This window comes from Fringilla coelebs, assembly GCF_963513975.1.
Source record: "Fringilla coelebs genome assembly, chromosome: 20".
In the NCBI taxonomy this organism is placed as follows: domain Eukaryota; kingdom Metazoa; phylum Chordata; class Aves; order Passeriformes; family Fringillidae; genus Fringilla; species Fringilla coelebs.
Window position 1 is genome coordinate 1340044 of NC_140046.1, and position 18940 is coordinate 1358983.

The window sequence follows — 18940 nt, forward strand, 5'->3', positions numbered from 1 at the left end:
CCCTGTAATCCTGTGTGTGTTTGAGTAGGGTGAGGTGCAGACAAAGTGGAAATGCTGATGATGCTGGTGTCGAAAGGTTCTTCTCCTTCTTTTTTCCCCTCTTAATCACACTGCTCCAAGCTGCTTTCTTGCTGTATGACAATTTGAAGAGCCAGCAGCCTAGCAATTCATGTGTTGTTTGTAACTCAGGTAGTAAAACCAGAAGATGACGACTTCCAGGAGTTTCAGGATGCCTCAAAGTCTGGCTCCCTGGATGACTCCTTCACTGATTTCCAGGGGGAGGCAGCCAAAGCAGCCAGCTCACAGCACCGGAGCAGGTACCAGGTCCTTGGTGTTTCTGTCATTTCTCTGGCCACTGCCTGAACTTTTGATACCTAATTATAAATCTCAATTGAAACATCATTCAGACTCCAGCAGTCCTGGCTTTTCCTTTGGGAGACAAGATGTAATTCCTGATCAGGCAGGTTTTGTATAACAAAATAAATAAACTTGTTTCCTCCCTTTGATAGTTTACAATCGACCTTTCAAAGTCTACAAACACTACAAAATTTCATCTTTCTTTCCTCTTTATACACCTCCCAGGTGTCTAATTGTAGACAGACACATTTTCTGGGTAGGAACTGGCTGTTCTTAGTGGCAAACAGAGCTCTGAATTCCATGTGAGCCCTGATTACCAGGTGCTTCCTCAGCAGTGACATCAAAGGGAGATGCTCAACCCAGTTGTTCTCTTATGCTATGGGAAATGGATTCTGTGTAAGAACTATAATTTTATATTTTATATCATTTTAAATATAAGTCCAGAATGTTTTGGTTTGGAAGGGACATTAAAGCTAATCAGTTTCACCCCCTACCATGGGCCAGAGACACCTTCCATTAGACCAAATTGCTCCAAACCCTGTCCAGCCTGGCCTTGGACACTCCCAGAGATGTCAGTCAATGCCACATGGGTCTGAAGATGCTGATTTAAGTATAGCTTGTGTTAGATGTCATTTTGCAGCTGAAGCTAATCTGTTACTGAAAGTTTTGACAGAAAACTGTTTGTTAATTGCACAATGGGAAGTAGAGGATCATAAAGAAATATTTCAGAAAATGGTGTTTCTTTTTCACTGCAGCAGTTCTCTTTATTCAGTTGTGAAAGCGTTCAGTTTTGAACAAAATGTTACAATGAGCTATAATCTAATTGCTTATGGAGCTTTATTTAAAAAAAAGCCATCTGTGGAGTACAGCTGATTAACCATTCCATTTGCCAAGATTGCATATCTAATAGCCTGCTTCGCAGGGATGGGAAATTTAATTATATTACCATAAGCTCTATTTTTTAGCCGTTGCACTGTCTGCCTGCAAGCCCCACAGACCAGCATCAGCACATGTGTGCAAGTGCTTCGTTTGTGTGTTGCTTGTAGGCTGCTGATAAGGAGATTTAAATGGCTCTGGAAAGATTCTTGCTCCAGGCTGAAGAATGCAATAGAAATTCATTCAGGTTTTCAATGTGAATGACACAAACTGGAGGTAGAATGCATCATTCATATGTAAAGGATGTTGTTGTGTGGAGCTGCCAAGGTCTGATAACGGGGCTTGTGTGGAGGGCAAGCAAAGCTCTCTCCTAAATCTTCCAGCCTTTGCTAACAAGGTGTTAGGTTGTTGTGGCAGTTTTACTGGATAAAATAGAGTGTGTTTATGCAAAAAGACCTGCTTGTGTAACTGTGCACTAATCCTTATTTTGCTGACTAGATACCTGCCTAAACTCGGTGATTGGCACTTACAGAAATTCAGTTATTATTTTCCTTCCTTTGAGCAGGGATCCCACTTTATTATCTTAATTTTACAATATGTAATGAGATATAATCAGAATTAGATAAGCTGAAAGTATGGAGCTGTTAAAATCTCATGCAGTTTTAACTCTTTACTGTATCTAGTTCTATCAGGGGGAATTTTCAATAAGCAGGAATGATTCCTGGGGTGTGTCTGTGTGCTTGTTCTCTCCTGGGCTACGAATTCCTTGGTATAAAGTCCTGGAGTGTTTTGTTCATGGTTTTGATAGAAATTAAAATCAAGAATGGTGCAAGTTGACGTTGAACCAAAGGAAAACGATTAGATGAGATAAAGTGGGAATTTACCCAGCTGAGGTCACCTACATCAGGGGCTGGATTAAACACTCATTAAGGCATGAGCTTAGGTTAGGAACCAAATTGTGTAGGCTTAATAAGAGGCTCTTTTAAATAAACCCAGAAATGCAGATTTCTTATGGATAAATTAAGGAACTTTGCTTTTATCTCTTTTGTTTTTAGTGTTCCTTCTTTACTAATGCCACTCCCAGGTACTAAGCCACTTTCACCAGCTGACAAATATGCTGTGTTTAAAGGAATGGCAGCTGAGAAGCCTTCTGAGAGTGCAGCTGCTTTTGGAGGTAAAAGGACAAATACACAACCACTATGAGCAATTTATTGTACAATTTCATATATCTTCTTCTTGGCATTGATAAGATATTCATCTTTAAAAATCAGAGCAATTAATATAACGTTTGCTGTATGAATTCATCATTTTGCTGTATGAATTCATCATTTCTCTGTGTAAATGTATTTCTTTTCTCCTCTTCTCTAGATGGAGGGGACAAGTACAGTGCTTTCCGGGAATTAGAGCCACCAGCAGAAAGCAAATACTTGGGTAAGCACTGGGGCTTTATTGGGTTTCATTATCATTTGTAGCATTTCTCTCTGAGCTGCAGAATTTCCATCTCTGCAATTCTGAAATAATGCTGCTGCTGCTTCTCTGAAAAACTTGATAGGAAGTATCTTGAAAAAACAGGGCAATATGCTATTGGAACAATGTGCTGATGGTATTTCTGGAAGGTTGGCATCTCTTCTGGGTGCTCCTGAGTTTTATTTTAAAGTAATGATGTGGTTGGAATTTGTTTTAAGTAAGGAGTCATTCATTTATGAAACCCCTGTGGTGTTTTGTGAGTTTCTCATGCTTGGAACCTCTTCAGGATTAAATGCTTGCAGTAAAGTGAAATAACATTTGATCTCTTTCTGTACATGTTCTAAAATATAGAAAGTTGCTGTATTTGCCTGCTGTCAAGGTCTGACCACTCTTAACCCTTTCACCAGCTTACATGTCTAATGGAAAAGTTTGCAATTCTTCAGTAAGTTTAGTTTGCTGTGCTGTTGCAGTTTTGATCAATGAGTAGCAATTTCAGGAATATTTATATTGTTGCTGAGCCACATGAATTGGTTTGGAGGGGAGGGAGAATGGAATAAAAGGTCAGGTGTAGTTGTGGTCCTTTGCTGCCATTACTAAGGGTATTCTTTGGTTAAACTGATTTAAAGTGTGTCACTGTGGTAGCTTAATAATTAAATACTAGTGGTGTGTTTCTAAAACAGAAAAAAATCTATTTACTGGACACTCGTCTTAAAGTAATCATCAATACTTTAAAATTACAAGTAGTCCAAGTATGTACATGCTGGTGAATGGGTTAAACAATGTTCAAAAGAAGAAAGTTATAAAATTAGCACAACAAAATATTGAATGTAAATTCAATGGAAGCATTCTTACCTCATGTTGGTTTTGTCTCAGCCATCTGGTGATCCCCCCTGAAAAAGCTGCAGTATTTCAGGGGGAGGAAGGGAAGAATTGCTTCCATAAAAAGCAAATACTGTATTGGTATAAGTGAAATTCAAAATGACATTCATTGTTTGGCAAACATGAAGAGGATGAGGTGGGGAGAACAACTTGCATGGAAGCCAAATAAGGCAGTATTGATCTCCTTTTGAATCCATTTGTCATGGTGTGTTTTGATATTAACTCAGTGTAAAGGGAGTTTAATATGACTGTGAGGCTGTTTGAGAGAATTAGGTGTTTGCTGGAGTGAAGAGCAGAATCCCTGCCCTTGACACTTGGTGTGGCTCATGGAAGTGGAGTTTGCAGTTCCGTGTGCACCCCGAGGTCTTCCATTTAAACACTTTGTGTAGAACCTTCTGTCGCTGCATGCAATGATTTGCTTGCTTGCACGGTGTGAACGTGCTGTGTTTGTTGTGCAGGGTTTAATTGTTGTTTTCTCCCTTTTTCCATTCCCAGGAGAGAACCTTGCAGAGTTCAAGCCCACAGGAGCTGACGATGGTTTCACAGATTTCAAAACCGCTGACAGCATCTCCCCGTTAGAGCCACCCTCAAAAGACAAAACCTTCCCTGCACCCTTCCCTCCTCTGCCCGCTCAGCCAAAACAGCCAACACAAGCCAAGACCCCTTTGAACCTGGCAGACTTGGAGCTCTTTTCCTCTCCTGGAGAAAACAAGCAGCCGTCCTTCCCACCTGCATTCAACACCTCAAAGCCGGGCTCCTTTCCCCCCCCACCCCTTCCGTCAGCCTCTGCCCAGCCAGCACCCAGCAAAACTTCAAGCTTAGCCGATGACTTTGGCGAGTTCAGCCTCTTTGGGGAATTTTCTAACGGCGCGTCGGCCGCCGGACAAGATGACTTTGCAGATTTTATGGCGTTCAACAGCAGCGGCGGCTTTTCCGAACCAAAACCCGACGACAAATACGGCGCGCTCAAGCCGGAGGGCAGCCCCGGCGCCCAGGCCGGCTCCTCGGGCGGCACGGCGCAGGGCGGGCAGGGCTCTGGCGCCGCTGCTGCGCCCACCAAATACGACATCTTCAAGCAGCTGTCCCTGGAGGGCTCCGGGGCCGCCTTCGAGGAGGCCAAGGACGGCGCGCTCTCCTCGGCCAAGAGCGACGATGACTTTGCTGACTTCCACTCCAAGTTTTCTTCCAGCGGCGCGGAGAAGTCGCTGGTGGACAAAGTGGCGGCTTTCAAGCAGGCCAAAGAAGACTCTGCTTCGGTGAAATCCCTGGATCTGCCCTCCATCGGCGGCAGCAGCGTGGGCAAGGAGGACTCCGAAGACGCGCTGTCTGTTCAGTTTGACATGAAACTGGCTGATGTGGGAGGAGATCTTAAGCATGTCATGTCTGATAGCTCTTTGGATTTGCCAACAGTTAGTGGCCAGCATCCGCCAGCAGCAGGTGAGGAACTGGTTAGATTGCTCTGGTAACGTAGGCGGTGCAGATTCCGTGTTCTCTGTGCTCAATTACAGTATTATGCACTCGTCTTTCAGTAGTGGAAGACTCCTCAGTGTGTGTCCCCTCCAACCGTGGCCCCTCAGCAGGGCACTCTTTAGTTTTTGTCTTAGAAGACTATAAATATAACTAGCTGGAACAGTTTGAACTCCAGGCCAGTTTATTTTTGAGATTTAACATCATCGTACTGGTACCTGTTCGCTATTGGCACTTAAGGGACTCGAGTGGAAAATACTCCAGTGCAGACAGTGTCATTCCATTTCTATCAGCAGGATGATGGCAGAGTCTCACTTTAATTTCTTGTTTTCCACCAAGCATTCGGCTTGGGGACTTCCCCATCGGCGCTTCCCAAGGGTCACTAATTGGGGCTGTTAATGAGAAGCTGACTAATCACCAACAGCAGTGTATTCCCCTTACAGTGGGGCTCAGTCTGGGCAGGCAGGATTTTGCAGGACTGCAGTTTAGAGTAGCTCACACACCTTCCAGTGTTAAATCCCTCGTGGAAATCATTGTGCCAAGGGGCTGCAAGTGCTGGTCTCATGATGGGGAGCTCTTGGACCTAAATTTAAACCATGAGACTTTCACTTTATCAGGTTTCCACCTTCTTTAATTTCCCTTTATGACAACATTCCTGAGGGAGTGAACTGACCATCTCTGACCTATCACATATCATAAAACAAATTTCCCAAGTGTCCTGCTTTTTCTTTTCATATATACATAGGAGATAAGCTGTAGTTAAATGTTCTGTGGCCTTCAACAACACAGGAACCATTACTGTGTTCTAGGACAAGTTTTCTGCAGTCAAAGGCTTTTCTGAACAGGGGGAACATACAAACTGTAAATGTAAAAGCTCTTACTGCAAGAATTGGTTATTTCCACATGAAATATTTCTTCCATTTTTTGCAGATATGGATAGAGAAAAGATATACAGTACTGTAATTTTGCATTATATGATATTTTTAAGTAGGGGAGAGAATTAAGTCGGCAACTTCGATGTGGAAGATACTCTCTAACAGGGTACAAAATATCAGGAATAATTTATTAGCAAAGACATTTAATTTTCATATTACTGCTTGGGAAAACTCCAAGTCGAGTGAGCTGTCAAAACGTAGCACCAACAGTGTATTCTTGAATGTTTACTTTGGGTTTGAAAGCACTTTTTCCTAATATTTTTCTAGCCTCTTTTGGTGGTAGTTTGACTTCTGTAGCTCTTTACAGGACGTGTGATTTTGCCACAGCAATCCATGGTGAATAATTGCTGTTTGTGGCAGGAAAGCCTCTTTTTTTTTGGTTGGTTTAAAGGGGTTAGCCCTTCATGTGCTTGTTGCTAAACTTTTGAACTCTGAGGTATTAATTAGAAGCTATTTTTATTAAACTTAAACAAGTCTGTATTCTCCTATGGTGCCAACTTAGGTGTTATTCCAAAAGGAGGGAGAGTTTTGCTCCATTTAACTGTTTGGATTTGGTAGCAGGACGTGCTCTGGACACTGCTACAAACACTCCTGTGCTCACGTGTTCCTTTCTGTGTGTTTGATGCATTTCAAGCTGTGAACTGCTGATGGTCAAGTCCTTTATTTTTTTTTCTTTTTTTCAGTTTACATGAAGTTAAAAAGCAGATTTTTTTCTTTTTTCCTCACCGTTTCCTTCGATCTGTAGATCTAATGTCAGAAAGGGACAGTATCCCTTTGTCACCTCCCTGCTGGGGAATGGGAGAGTGTCCTGGGGAGCTGCCCCTGTGTCACACCTCCAGGGGAGCAGCAGCAGGACAGAGGTGCAGAGAGCTGGTTTCACTTGGTGACGTGCCCACACAGAGGTGTTTGTCCCTGGGCTCTGAGTTTGACATTTGTAGCTTCCAGGTATGGGCAGGTAGGTGCTTTTGCTGGGAATCAGGGAGAGATCCTTGGCTTGCTTCCCATGCCAGGGCCCTGTGCTCTCTTGAGGGATGAAAGGTTTCCAGGTTTTCTCTCTCCAGAGGGGATGCAGTCTCTTTAAACTGGGCTCCTAACTCTCTGTGTGGAAGGTAGATGATACTAATGTTGCCTGACTTCTCCTGCATTTACTGCTGTAACCCTTTGAGCACTGGCTGCATGCTGTTAGTTTGAACCAGGCTGCTTCTTTGACACCAAATTTCCCTTTTACTCCGAGCTGAGAGCGTTTGAATGGGCACCTGCTCCTGTTGGGTGAGCCTGATCTGTTCTTCCTGCCAAAGGTTGCAGCCAGAGGAGCCCTGCCCCAGGCACCCTCCAAGGGTTACCTGCTGCACTGACACACCTGTAAAGTACCTTTTTCTTTGGCATTGCTGGAGATTCTCTGTATATTTTAATCAACTTCAGGTTTTTTTGCTGCTTTTTCTAATGTCTGATTTCAACTAAACATTTCCTGTGTGAATGTGCCTTTTCAGATCTGCTTTGATATCTCTCTTCTGCAAGTATTGACCTGCATGCTTTTCTCTGATACCGCCCCCCTGAGCTCCTCTGTATCACTATCTTTTGTGATCTGTAAGTCCTGCTGTGTTAATAAATATTATCTTGGCATATTTTGAAAACGTGGGGGTGTGTGTGATTTGTTGCAAACTAGCAATGTATCTCTTCTTCCTCAAAAATAGAGTTTAAGGTTCTAGTATCCCCTTAAGGTGGTGGGTGCTTTTCTCTGGCAGAGCAGGGTGTGGGTGAGCTTCCTTCTCCTCTTCCAGCGCTCTGACCTCACTCCCTTGACCTCCTGCATCTTTACATATCAGTCTCAATAATATTTTTCCAAAGATCTCTGTCTGAGGGGGATGGAGTGGAGGAAATGTGTGGTGGCTTCTGTGAGTTGGCACTGAAACTGTCTTGCTGTCTAGACTTTTAAGAGTAGAAGCCCACTCAATAATATTCTGATATTGATTTACCTAATCCAGTGTGAGTTAACCAGAACCCCAAAGTAAATTTTCCATTTGGGAAGTTCTACCTTTTAAATATTGAAACTTTCAAACATGAATGACAGCTGCAAATTTTTGGCATGCAATTATGTCACTTCACATTCCTCCAGCTCCTGAGCCACTGACAGCTTGGGATTAGCATCAAATTAGCAGACAAGGAAAGAAGCTAAAAATAATTGAGATATGGAGTAGTTAAAATGTTGTGGGGTTTTGGACTTGCCACAGGAGCAGAAACCAGCCCAGGAAGCAGAATGTGGCTTTTCTTCTTTACACCAAGCTGGAGAGGCTTTAAAAGGGAAAAAAGAAAAAGGGAGAAAAACATAACACCTCTCCTTGGATCTGCAGATCAGTGGGTTGTGCCCAGCCCTAAAGGTTTTTAAACCAAAGCTTTGAACATTAAGCTGAGACTTAATTCTGCAGGGCTGGTGCAGTTTGTGTTTGTTCAGCCAGTCATTCCTGGAGGAGGCAGAGGAACCTTCATGACTGTGTTTATGATGTTTTTGTCCAGACTGGACAGGCAGATTGACTCACTTGCCCTCATTTGGGTTAATTCTGCACACAGAAGAGCTTATCCACCCTGGTTTATCCAGGAAGGCTCTGACAGGGTGGGTGTGGATGTGTTTGCCATGGCCTTCCCAAGGGCCTCTGTGGGACTGAGCTCCCACTGTCAGCTCTGGGGTTTTATTCTGCTGTGAAACGTTGTTTATCATGTTCATTTCAAAATAATTAGCAAATCCTGTAATTCCACAAGGTTTGGAGCCTTTTCTCTCCTGTTACCTTCATTTCCATTTACCTTACAGTCAGCATCCTTGATGGTTTCCACCGTAGCTACGGCCATTCTTTAGAGAAAGCAAATGGCAATAATTCCTTTTTGTTAACTGTTCCAGGCTTCCCCAGCTGAGAAACAGGCTTGGGATTTTTCAGCTTGCTGACAGGCATGGCCCTGCTAGCAGCAGTGCATGAAACTGTGTGTTCTGCAGCCTCCTGTCCCTTCCTGAGGGAGCAGGGAGCAGCTGGAGCCTGGCCCTGGGCTGCTGCTCTGGCTGCAGGGGATGGATGTGCAGGGTAACAGCACTGATGCTGCTCTGGCTGCAGGGGATGGATGTGCAGGGTAACCACTGATGCTGCTCTGGCTGCAGGGGATGGATGTGCAGGGGATGTTCAGGGTAACAGCACTGATGCTGCTCTGGCTGCAGGGGATGGATGTGCAGGGTAACAGCACTGATGCTGCCCTGGCTGCAGGAGATGTGCAGGGTAACCACTGATGCTGCTCTGGCTGCAGGGGATGTTCAGGGTAACAGCACTGATGCTGCTCTGGCTGCAGGGGATGGATGTTCAGGGTAGCAGCACTGATGCTGCTCTGGCTGCAGGGGATGGATGTTCAGGGTAACAGCACTGATGCTGCTCTGGCTGCAGGGGATGGATGTGCAGGGTAACAGCACTGATGCTGCTCTTCTGGAGCAGAGCTCCACAGCTGCCACCTGTGTCACCCTAACAACCAAAACGTGGCACCAGAGCTAGGTTTATTCATCAGATTCTGATATCCACTGAAATACAAAAGCCTGAAAGTCTCCTATGCTGGCTGAAATCCCTAAATTTATTCCAAAGTCCCCAAGTTGTCTTTCTCGGTTTTCTTCAGATAGTCACTAATGCTGCCAAGGGTTTTCCTTAAATGATTAAACTGTTGACATTGAAGGCTCCAGCTCATAATTTGCCTCCAGCCATAACTTAATCCTTGGTAGTTGAAATAAATTATTATAGTTGGCTCAAATCAGGGTGGGAAGCTTTTCTTTAGATAAAACTGGGAAACAGTGTTTTTAACTGTATTTCATCCTGCTGTGCATTCCTTGCAGCCAGTGCTTTGCCTTGGCTGGCTCCTGCAGGGGCACCTGGTCTCAGGTGATGATCAGGCACTTTGGACTTTGGGTTCCACATTCTTATTTTTCATGCTTCTCACTAAATTGTTTTAGGACTGCTTGAGCTGTTAACACTGACTCTGAGTGCAGTGTTTTCCCAGTAATGTAACATTCCTAGAAAAAGGTTTATTCACTGGAGCGATCCTTCTGGAATTATCAAAAAAAAAATCAAATGTACAGAATTGAACCGTTACATTTCACCTGTGCCCTTGCACCTCTTCAGAGGTTTTGTGTCTGCCTGAATTCACAGACAGAGAATCCTGACTCTTGGTTTGTGAATAATTAAACTATTGTTCTTCCTCCCCTGCCCTATTGATTGCAGGTCAGCTCAGGATTCCCCCTGGATCCTGCTGCTGATCCTGCCTGAGCCTGAGCCAGGGCTGGATCAGCAGTGCCCTGACCTGGGCCTTCAGGATGTGTTTGCAGCTCAGAATGTGAGCAGCTCTCAAAGGAGGATGTGAGTGTGCAGCTGCCCGGGTGGGATCAGCGCTCCTCTCTCTCCCCAGCCATGGCCAGGCTCAGGCTGTGCTGGGCTTTGGAGCCAGCACAAAGTCAAGGGAGGCTGGTGGTATTTGCAGGATCCCAGGATCCCAGGATGGGGATCCCAGCTGGCTCACGTGTTGGAGGTGGTTCTGGCTCTCTCTTTCATGCAAAGCTTTCATTTCCCTTCTTCAATCACTGACCCCTCGGGGCTGCTTTCGCTCAGGTGATTCCATCTCTCTGTTCACCCTCTGCAGGCTGCTGCTCTGCACAGCCACAGCTCCAGGGGCACTTGGAGATGGGTGTGCAGGGGGCTCAGCTCTGGGTTTGGGGTGCTGGCAGGACAGGGTGGCTGGTGGATGGCTCGCTGTGCCTCGCTGAGCCCCGGCAGTGCCCCTGAACCGTGCCCTGTGTCGGTCAGGTTTTCATTAGCCGTGGATGTGGGTCATGCCTGGGAAGCAGCCTGGAGCCTGGCCTGCTCTGCCCCTCCAGGGAGATGAGTAAACCAAGGCAGAAATGGTTTGTTAGAATGGTTTCATGCTCGGGCTGGTGGCTGGAGTGAAGGAAGAGCACAGCTGGGAGTTCAGCCTGTTCAGCACCAGGATCTCAGCCCCAGGGAGGCTCAGGGAAAACTCTCTGTGGTCTGGGTTTGCTGTCCCGGCAGCCACCAGACCCTGAGCAATCCAAACTGACAGTTCCTGCTGGAAAACGAGTGCCAAAAATAGGGTAGGAGGGCTGGTTTGCTGGGGAGGGGGCTGATGCTGTAATGCAGAGTGCCCAGCTCTGGCTCCCTGAGCCTTTGGGGATCAGTGTCAGTCTGGAGATGAAAGTTCAGTGGGTGGGAGCAGCCAGAGCCCCCTCTGATCTCACAGCTGCCCCTGGCAGGGAGAAGAACCCATTGGGCCATGCAATCACCAGGTGGGTACAAATGTTTGGAGGTTTCTGCAAAATAATTGGATTTTCTCTAGACTTAGCTTTTACAAACTATTTATTCAGTTAAAACATGATCTCTGCAATATCACTGTCAGTGCTGGCACCTGGAAGTTTGACAAGTCGGCCGTGCAGCACTGCAGGAGCCCTGATAAGCTCAAACAGGATTTCTAGGCTTTTTTAGATCCTTGCAGCACATTTTTACATGTTATTTGTATCAAAGCATGAATATAAAATTAAAGTATATTAATACTTTATCAGAGGAATGGAAAAGTCAGCCCAGTCTTCTGTGTGGTTGGATTTGATAAGATGAAATAACGCATTAAAGGTGTTTGAGTTGTAACATTTATATTTTGATTGTAGATTCTGCAGCCAGAAAACTCAACTGGTGATCTGTGCAGCCTGGACTGGCCAGAAACTAAATTTTTTTTAGTGTTTCTTCACTACCATAGTGGTATGGTGACTTTCAGCTTAAAATGTAAGGCAGCATTCAAAGGTCAAGGCTTAGATTCATTGAACAGAGAAATGTTGGTGTGAAATGCTCAGGTATTTTCCAGGTTGTTCTTGTGCACGCTCCGAGCCTCAGCGAGTTCAGTGCTTGTCCTTGCAGCTCCTCCAGGCTCCCAGCAGGTCCTTCTTGGGCGGCCTGGAGAGTTCAGGGTTTGAACTTCAGCTCCTAATTGTGGGGCTTTGTTTCAGATGTGGATGACTTTAAGGGTGGCCCGTTTGGAAGCTGTCCCAGCAGCTCTGCGCTCAGCAGCCTGGCGAGCTCCGACTGCTCCGGCTCCGACCGGGACCAGCAGGGCAGGCGGCTCCCCTGCTCCGCCCAGCCCCCGGGCAGCGGCTCCTCCGCCGCCACCGCTGTCCTCCAGAAGAAGGAGACCTTCTTTGGCAGCTCAGAAAACATCACCATGACAACAGTTTCCAAAGTGACCACCTTCTCCAGCGAGGATGCTCTGCAGGACGTTTCCTTCGCGGCCTTCGCCAACTTTAAGGACTCGGGGCCGCTCTCCGGCGACGACGACCTCGGGGACTTCGGGGATTTTGCCAGGCTTCCCTTGGAGGCTCAGGATGCAGCTGCAGCTGACACGGCCCTGGGCACCGATTTCCTCTCTGGAGCCTCCTCGGAGCTGCGGAGAGAGGCCACGGATGACTTCGGAGAGTTCCAAAGCGAAAAACCAAAAATCAGCAAGTTCGACTTCTTGGTGGCAACGTCCCAAGGCAAGGTGAAATCCAGTGAGGAGATGATCAAGAGTGAGCTGGCCACCTTTGACCTGTCTGTGCAAGGTAAGCCTGCCCGTGGTGGAGGAACCTCAATCAAAGGCTGATTTTCCTAATTGAATTATAAATTAGCTAATGGGGATTGTTCCAAAGGCTGCTGGAAACGACCTGAATCTTCTCATTGATTTCCGTGGCATTTGGAGCAGGTCGTTTTCTACAAGGGAAATATTTGTTGTGCCAAAAACCTGTAAGAATTGAGGGACTTGGGGAGATCAGCAGCAGTCACTGAGTAAAGAGAAATATTTGTTCTTCTGCAGGAGCGGGACAGCCCTTGCTGCCACTTCATTCATTTTAAATAGCCTGGGTCTTTAGAGCGCAGGAATAACTGTTTATAACCCGACGTTTTAGGGTCTCACAAGAGGAGCCTGAGCCTGGGGGACAGAGAAATCAGTCGCTCCTCACCGCTGGCAGCCCTGGAGCAGCCGTTCCGGGACCGCTCGAACACGCTGAGCGAGAAGCCAGCCCTGCCCGTGATCAGGGACAAGTACAAGGACCTCACTGGGGAGGTGGAGGTGAGGAGCTCCCTGGGACACACCTGGGCTGGCACTGACACCAGGGGCTTCTGTCCCTGTCCCCCCTTCTGGGGTTTGCTGTGTGAGGGTGGGTGTGCCCGAGATGTGTCGGGTGCAGTTGGATGTTGTGAGTGCAGCCTGGGATTTCTTCTCTCTCCTCTTTAAAGGGAGGTGGGAGAACACAGAATGTTGCCTGAAACACAGAATCACTTGACCTTGCAGCCTAAGCTTAGGACTGGAAATTAGTTACAGTTTAAATCTAATCCCAGCTTTGGCAGAGCCCGTGTGCTTTGGGAAATGGCATGGCTTTCTGGCTGTGTGGTAGTTATTTCTCTTGCTCATCCTGAGAAGAGATGGGAAAAGGACTCAGATTAAATTCTGCTAATCCCCATTGCTAGAACAGCAGACTGGAACAAATGTCTCGGGAGAAGCTGTGTGCAATGAAACCTTTTACCCACCCCTATACATTCTCCTTTTGAAACTCATTCCCACTCCCAGAAATCAAATTTTAGAGTTCAGGTGCATAGAGAACCTTGAAAGAACGGGGAGAAATTAGGAACAGATCTCTTAAAAGTTCACACAGCTGATCTGCAAACAGTCTTTTGAAATACCTGTCTGCTGTGTGTCTGTTGTGTAGGAGAGAGGGAGAGAAATGTGTGTAGGGGCAAGACTGAGCCTGTCCTTGTCTTTGCTCTAGGAGAGTGAGAGGTATGCCTACGAGTGGCAGAGGTGCCTGGAGAGTGCCCTGCAGGTGAGTGTGGCTCCTCCTCCTCCTCCAGGTCCTTCCCTCCTCCCTCAGGACCTGCCTCACTCAGGGTTTGAGGAAGTGTGGGAATCAGCCCTGGGAATTGCAGTTTATAAACCAAAGGCTGCCACCTCCTCAGCTGAACACCCCACACTAATCTCCCTGTGGCTGGGGATCAGTTTGGCTTTTCCCTGAACATTCCAGCTCTCTGGTTAGGGGGTGCTCCCCTGTTTGGGTGCCACTGGTACCAGTGCCTGGCTCCTCAGGAATCCCTGAGGGACAGAGCTGTGGGTGTGCTGTGCCCAGGGACCATCCAGGTGCTGCTGGCAGGTATTTCACAGCCAGATCACTGCTCCTGAACATTTCTGCTTTGCATTTGAGTATCAGAGAGCCCAAACTGTGAATGCTCTTATTAAATTAGACAGCAAGGCATGCATGCTCTTTAAACTCTTATTTTGGTAATGAAGCTATTGGGGGAATACATTAAGGTTTTAAATGTTCACACTTTCCCCTGATCTACTTAAGCAGGAGTGTATAAAACATGTGATGGAGTGTGGCAATCATTTCTTGTTTAATTTGCCTCCTTTTCTGAAGAACAGCTTCTGCTGGGGGTAATCTAGTTTGTAATGATTATTTAAAGATAGAAACCCCATCATTTTATGGAATTCGTTCCCACCAGGTCATAAAGAAAGCCAATGACACCTTAAATGGAATCAGCAGTTCATCTGTTTGCACTGAAGTTATCCAGTCTGCCCAAGGCATGGAATATTTACAGGGTATGTTTTCATTTTCCACGTGCTTTACACTGAAAGTCCTTCCCTAAAAAACAGGGAGATGGAGTCACTCTTCCCCACATGGCATTATTTTAAATCCTAATCTTTGCCTGCATCTGAATAGTGAAGAACTCCTCTGCCAAACAAATGTGAGCTCCAGCTTTGAGCTGACCCTCCAGGGCCACCCCTCCTGTGCCACTCTGGCTTTGCCATTCCTGAGTTCAGGGCTGGGGCTCCAGGGCATGCTGTGCAATCCTCCCCTCTTTTACATCCACAGGGGTTGTTGAGGTCTACAGAGTGACAAAGAGGGTGGAGCTGGGCATCAAAGCAACTGCAGTTTGCAGTGAGAAGCTGCAGCAGCTGCTGAAGGATATTGATAAAGTGTGGAACAACCTGATCAGCTTCATGTCCCTGGCTGCTCTCACGGTAAGACCCAAATCAGCTGCCTGGTTGCTGAAACAAATGTCATAATGTCATTTAAAGAGGCTGTGCAGGGCGTGCTGAGTTTGTGTTTCTTGTCTTGGAAAATGGAAATGAACTGATTTGTGAAAGCCAGTTTAAAACCCTCTAAGGAAACTGTTATTTATGCACAAACATGATGCTGTCCTACTTGGTACCTCCATGATTTAAGTGCTACCCTGGGTGTCTGTGGACGTCTCCAGTAAGGCAAATTTAATAAAATCCAAGCAGGCCATTTTACAAAGCCAGAATGACATGGACATTTCTTGTTTTTAATGTGCCTGCAATTGGCTTTAATGCTCACAATTCCATAGCACACAGTGGAGCAACACAGGAGCAATGAAACTGTTTTCCCTTCTCTCTGCATTTGGAAATGCTGAGTTTGTTTTGCTTCAGCTTTTCCTGCTCTGCACTGCCAGGAAAAGCTCCAGAGAGGCTGGTAGAATCTGGAGAGCTTTGGGCATTGCTGGGTGGGGGGGACAGGCAGGGATGGTCTGAGGGGAGCCCTTTGGAGCAGGAGCATCCCATGGGAAGGGTCTGCAGAGGAGCTGGGATAGAGAGGGCACAGACAGACACAAAGAGAAGGCAGGGAAATAACCCTGCCATTAAATGCCTTGTGGGGTTTGTGTTGCAGGAGATACAATGTGCAAAATCACTTCTTTAACCATGGAAAACCTTTGACCATGGGAAAACTCATCATTTTAGGGAGTCTCCCCTTTTTGTGTGCTTGGTGTTGAGTGATAGAGTGGATCCCTCTGACTCAGTGCCTATCCAAGGAGCCTTCAGGGTCAGCACACCCCACTGAGCATCACTGAGCACATCATTACCATGGGGAGCTTTGCTCTCAGCTTTTTCATTTGTGGCTTCCTCCCTGCTCTGCAGCTGTGGCCACAAAAGGCTTCTCCTTCCCAATAAACACCCATTTATAAGTAAGGCTTGGAATTCTTGGTTTCTGCTGGAAATGCCCATCTCCAGCTGCCTGTCACTCCCTGCAAGGCAGGGGTTATAAATGAGCAGTCCCTTTTCACACACCTTGTGCACATTTCAAACCTCCCCAGGTATTCTGGTGATGCACTGAGCCTGCCATCCCAGGAACTCCATTTCCTCAGCATTTTCCTGCCTGGCAGAGGGAGTTGCTAGACCTGGATTCACCTGTTGGAGCTCTGGCATTGCTGATAGAACAACCCCAAGAGCTACCAGCATCCTTTCCTCATTTAAACAGGTGCTAAAGTGCTTTTCCTTGGAAGATCACAGGGATTACTGGAAGTCCAGAGCCTGGCCCTGTGTTCCCTGAGCCACAGCAGCTCCTGGCTGGTGGCTGCAGCTGAGGCTGAAGCACAGCAGGAGCTGCCAGCAGTGACTTCTCACCTGCACCCAGAGTCCAGCTGAGCCTGGCACAAACCAGGGGCTCCTTAATTCCCAAATCCCCTCTGGTCCTGCCTCTCCTCCCCAGGGGCTTCACTGGGAGGGTGGAACCCACACCTCTGCTGTGACAGGGTGCTGGGTGATGCAGAAGTGCCAATTAACTGCAGAGAAGGATTCCAGCTCCCAGGCATGCTCTTGGAAAGGTTAATTTTATCTTTTAAAGGATTTTGTTACAAGGTAATTTTATGCTCAGCCTTGTGGTTTTTCACAGCAAATTGCAGGATGACCTTCTCATTTGCTTCATTCATGCATTTGATAAACAAATATTAGAGTGCCTTTATTAATTTGATTGATCTACTCAGAGATTAAAGGGTGTTTTTTTTCAGGATTCCAGTTCCTCTCCAGCCATTCAGCAGGGCAGTGTGAGCAGCACACCCACAGTGTGGGTTAAGACATGGCCTGGCATCACACCATTTTTTAAGCTCCTTGCATTTCTAGTTGTTGCTTTTATTTGCATTACTATCTTCAATGCAAGATTTGAACAGTTTTACATCATCTTTCTGCAGTGTTTTAATTGATCATTTATCCTGTGGCTTAAATGTGAGGATAAGTACTGCAAAAGTGACCACATTAATTTCTTATTCACAGGTTTATTCTCCCACCCTTTGCCTGTCTTTAACCTGAGCATGTGTGTGGCTGGTGGCCTGAATTCCATGGTTTGGTTAACCTTAATATCCCATTTTGTACTGCTCTGCCATATTGTAGGTTCAAAAAAACCCCAAAAGAGAAAGCCAGGTGCCCTTTTTTGCTGAGGGAATACCAGGGAGTGCAGGACAGTGAACCAGGGCTGGCTGGGAGAGCTCCCTCCCCACAGCTGCACAAACACCTGCAGATCCTCTGTTTGCCTTCCCCTTTGGATGGGGGAATGTGCAGCTCAAGAATTCCTCCCTTTGTGGTTGAGGCCTTTTTGAAGACTCTGAGTGTTACAAATTGGTGCTGCTGGAGATGGCAGATCCGTGCTGACAGCTCTGGTGGCTCCCACCCTGCCCTGCCACGTGGCACGCTGCCTCTGGTGCTCCCTCATTGCTGTTGTGATGTCTGAAACCTCCTCAGGCACTGCAAATGCCTCAGAGTTCCTGTGTGCTCTCTCAGCCAGATGAAAACTCCCTGGATTTCTCCTCCTGTATGCTGCGCCCCGGCATCAAGAACGCCCAGGACCTGGCCTGTGGAGTGTGCCTCCTGAACGTGGATTCCAGGAGCAAGGTGAGTGTGTGCTGCTGGGGCTCCCTCTGAATTTACAGCCTGGGCCTCCATCTGTAGCACCCCAGCCTGGCTTGGGCTGGAAGGGACCTCAAAGCCCAGCCAGTGCCACCCCCTGGGCCATGGGACACCTCCACTGCCCCGGGCTGTCCAGCCTGCCCTGGACACTTCCAGTGATGGCTGCACTGGAAAAATGATCCTGGTTATGATTTGCAAACTCTGACCTGTGGATGGGTCTCAATAAAATCCTGTAATGGAATGTCCAGAGCTCCTTGGGCTTTGGTGTGAGACAGCTGTGGAGAAAGGGTTGAGTTTAATTGTTTGCAAGGGGCAAGAAACTGGCATACTAAGACTTAAAAATACATACTTTTTTTTAACAAATAAAAACCTTTTCATGACTTTTCTTCATGAAATGGCTCACCAGAGGGGACTGTTGCCATGAGCAGAGCTGGGAGGGCCTCCCAGGACATGTGCAGAGCTGTGCCAACCAGCTAAACCTAGAGGCACTTTTCCTGACTCTTTTTGGTTTCAACGTTATTTCAGAAAGAAGAGAAACCTGTGGAAGAACTTCCCAAAAAAGTATGAACCTGTAAAAAACATTCTTTCTAGACTCATTCTTCTTGAGTGTGGAAGGCTGAGCTGCTGCTGGGCTCTCAGCTGTCATTTCAATTGTCCCAATCATTAATCCTCTTCTCCAGTCGTGTTTTGTGGCCGGTAACTCTTGATCTGATCGACTAACATGCTCCAGAGCCTCCCCTGTGTGTCTGCATGCCTGTGCCTTGTGCCCAGCTCTTGGGCTTGTGCTCCTCCTGTTGTGCTAGAAAATCCCTGACTTCCTGAATTTGTGCTGCCTGGGTGTCTGTAGCAAGAGAGGGGGGATTTCAGGGGCTTTGTGCTAGAAATATTGACTTTTGGCTTTGTCTAGCAGGCAGTGGCATTTTTAGAAATCTCTGCAGGAAATCCAGGGTGTGGAGAGCAGGGCTGGGATATTTTTTTTCAAATAGGGAGCTGTGAGGCATTGGAAAATATCTCCTAGCAACAAACAGCGAGGTGGTTTCAGCCTGTTCATGGCTTCACACTCTCAGAGGCTCCTGTTGTAAAGCAGCTTCAATTAACAGGAGGAAGCAGATGAAATTCAACCTGAAATAACACTAATAGCAAGAATTGCACCTGCCTAACCCACAGCCAGGCTGGAGCCAGGGAAATAAATGCAGGAGCTGGAGCTGTCTGCT

The 18940-nt window shown here is 46.7% G+C and overlaps 1 protein-coding gene across 3 annotated transcripts in view; it reads left to right on the plus strand.

The window, feature by feature from the left end:
* The window catches only part of SYNRG (synergin gamma), a 36032-nt gene that overhangs the window by 13417 nt on the left and 3675 nt on the right, over positions 1–18940 (plus strand). For 2 of the 3 annotated variants that reach the window (XM_084219000.1, XM_084219002.1), the window contains 11 exons: positions 190–317; positions 2289–2407; positions 2602–2664; positions 4075–5016; positions 12013–12600; positions 12943–13106; positions 13804–13857; positions 14531–14627; positions 14902–15050; positions 17601–17711; positions 18252–18287. In XM_084219000.1, the coding sequence (XP_084075126.1) occupies positions 190–317; positions 2289–2407; positions 2602–2664; positions 4075–5016; positions 12013–12600; positions 12943–13106; positions 13804–13857; positions 14531–14627; positions 14902–15050; positions 17601–17711; positions 18252–18287 (2451 nt within the window). The remainder of the gene's footprint in view (positions 1–189; positions 318–2288; positions 2408–2601; positions 2665–4074; positions 5017–12012; positions 12601–12942; positions 13107–13803; positions 13858–14530; positions 14628–14901; positions 15051–17600; positions 17712–18251; positions 18288–18940) is intronic. The other variant, XM_084219001.1, reaches the window with a different exon arrangement.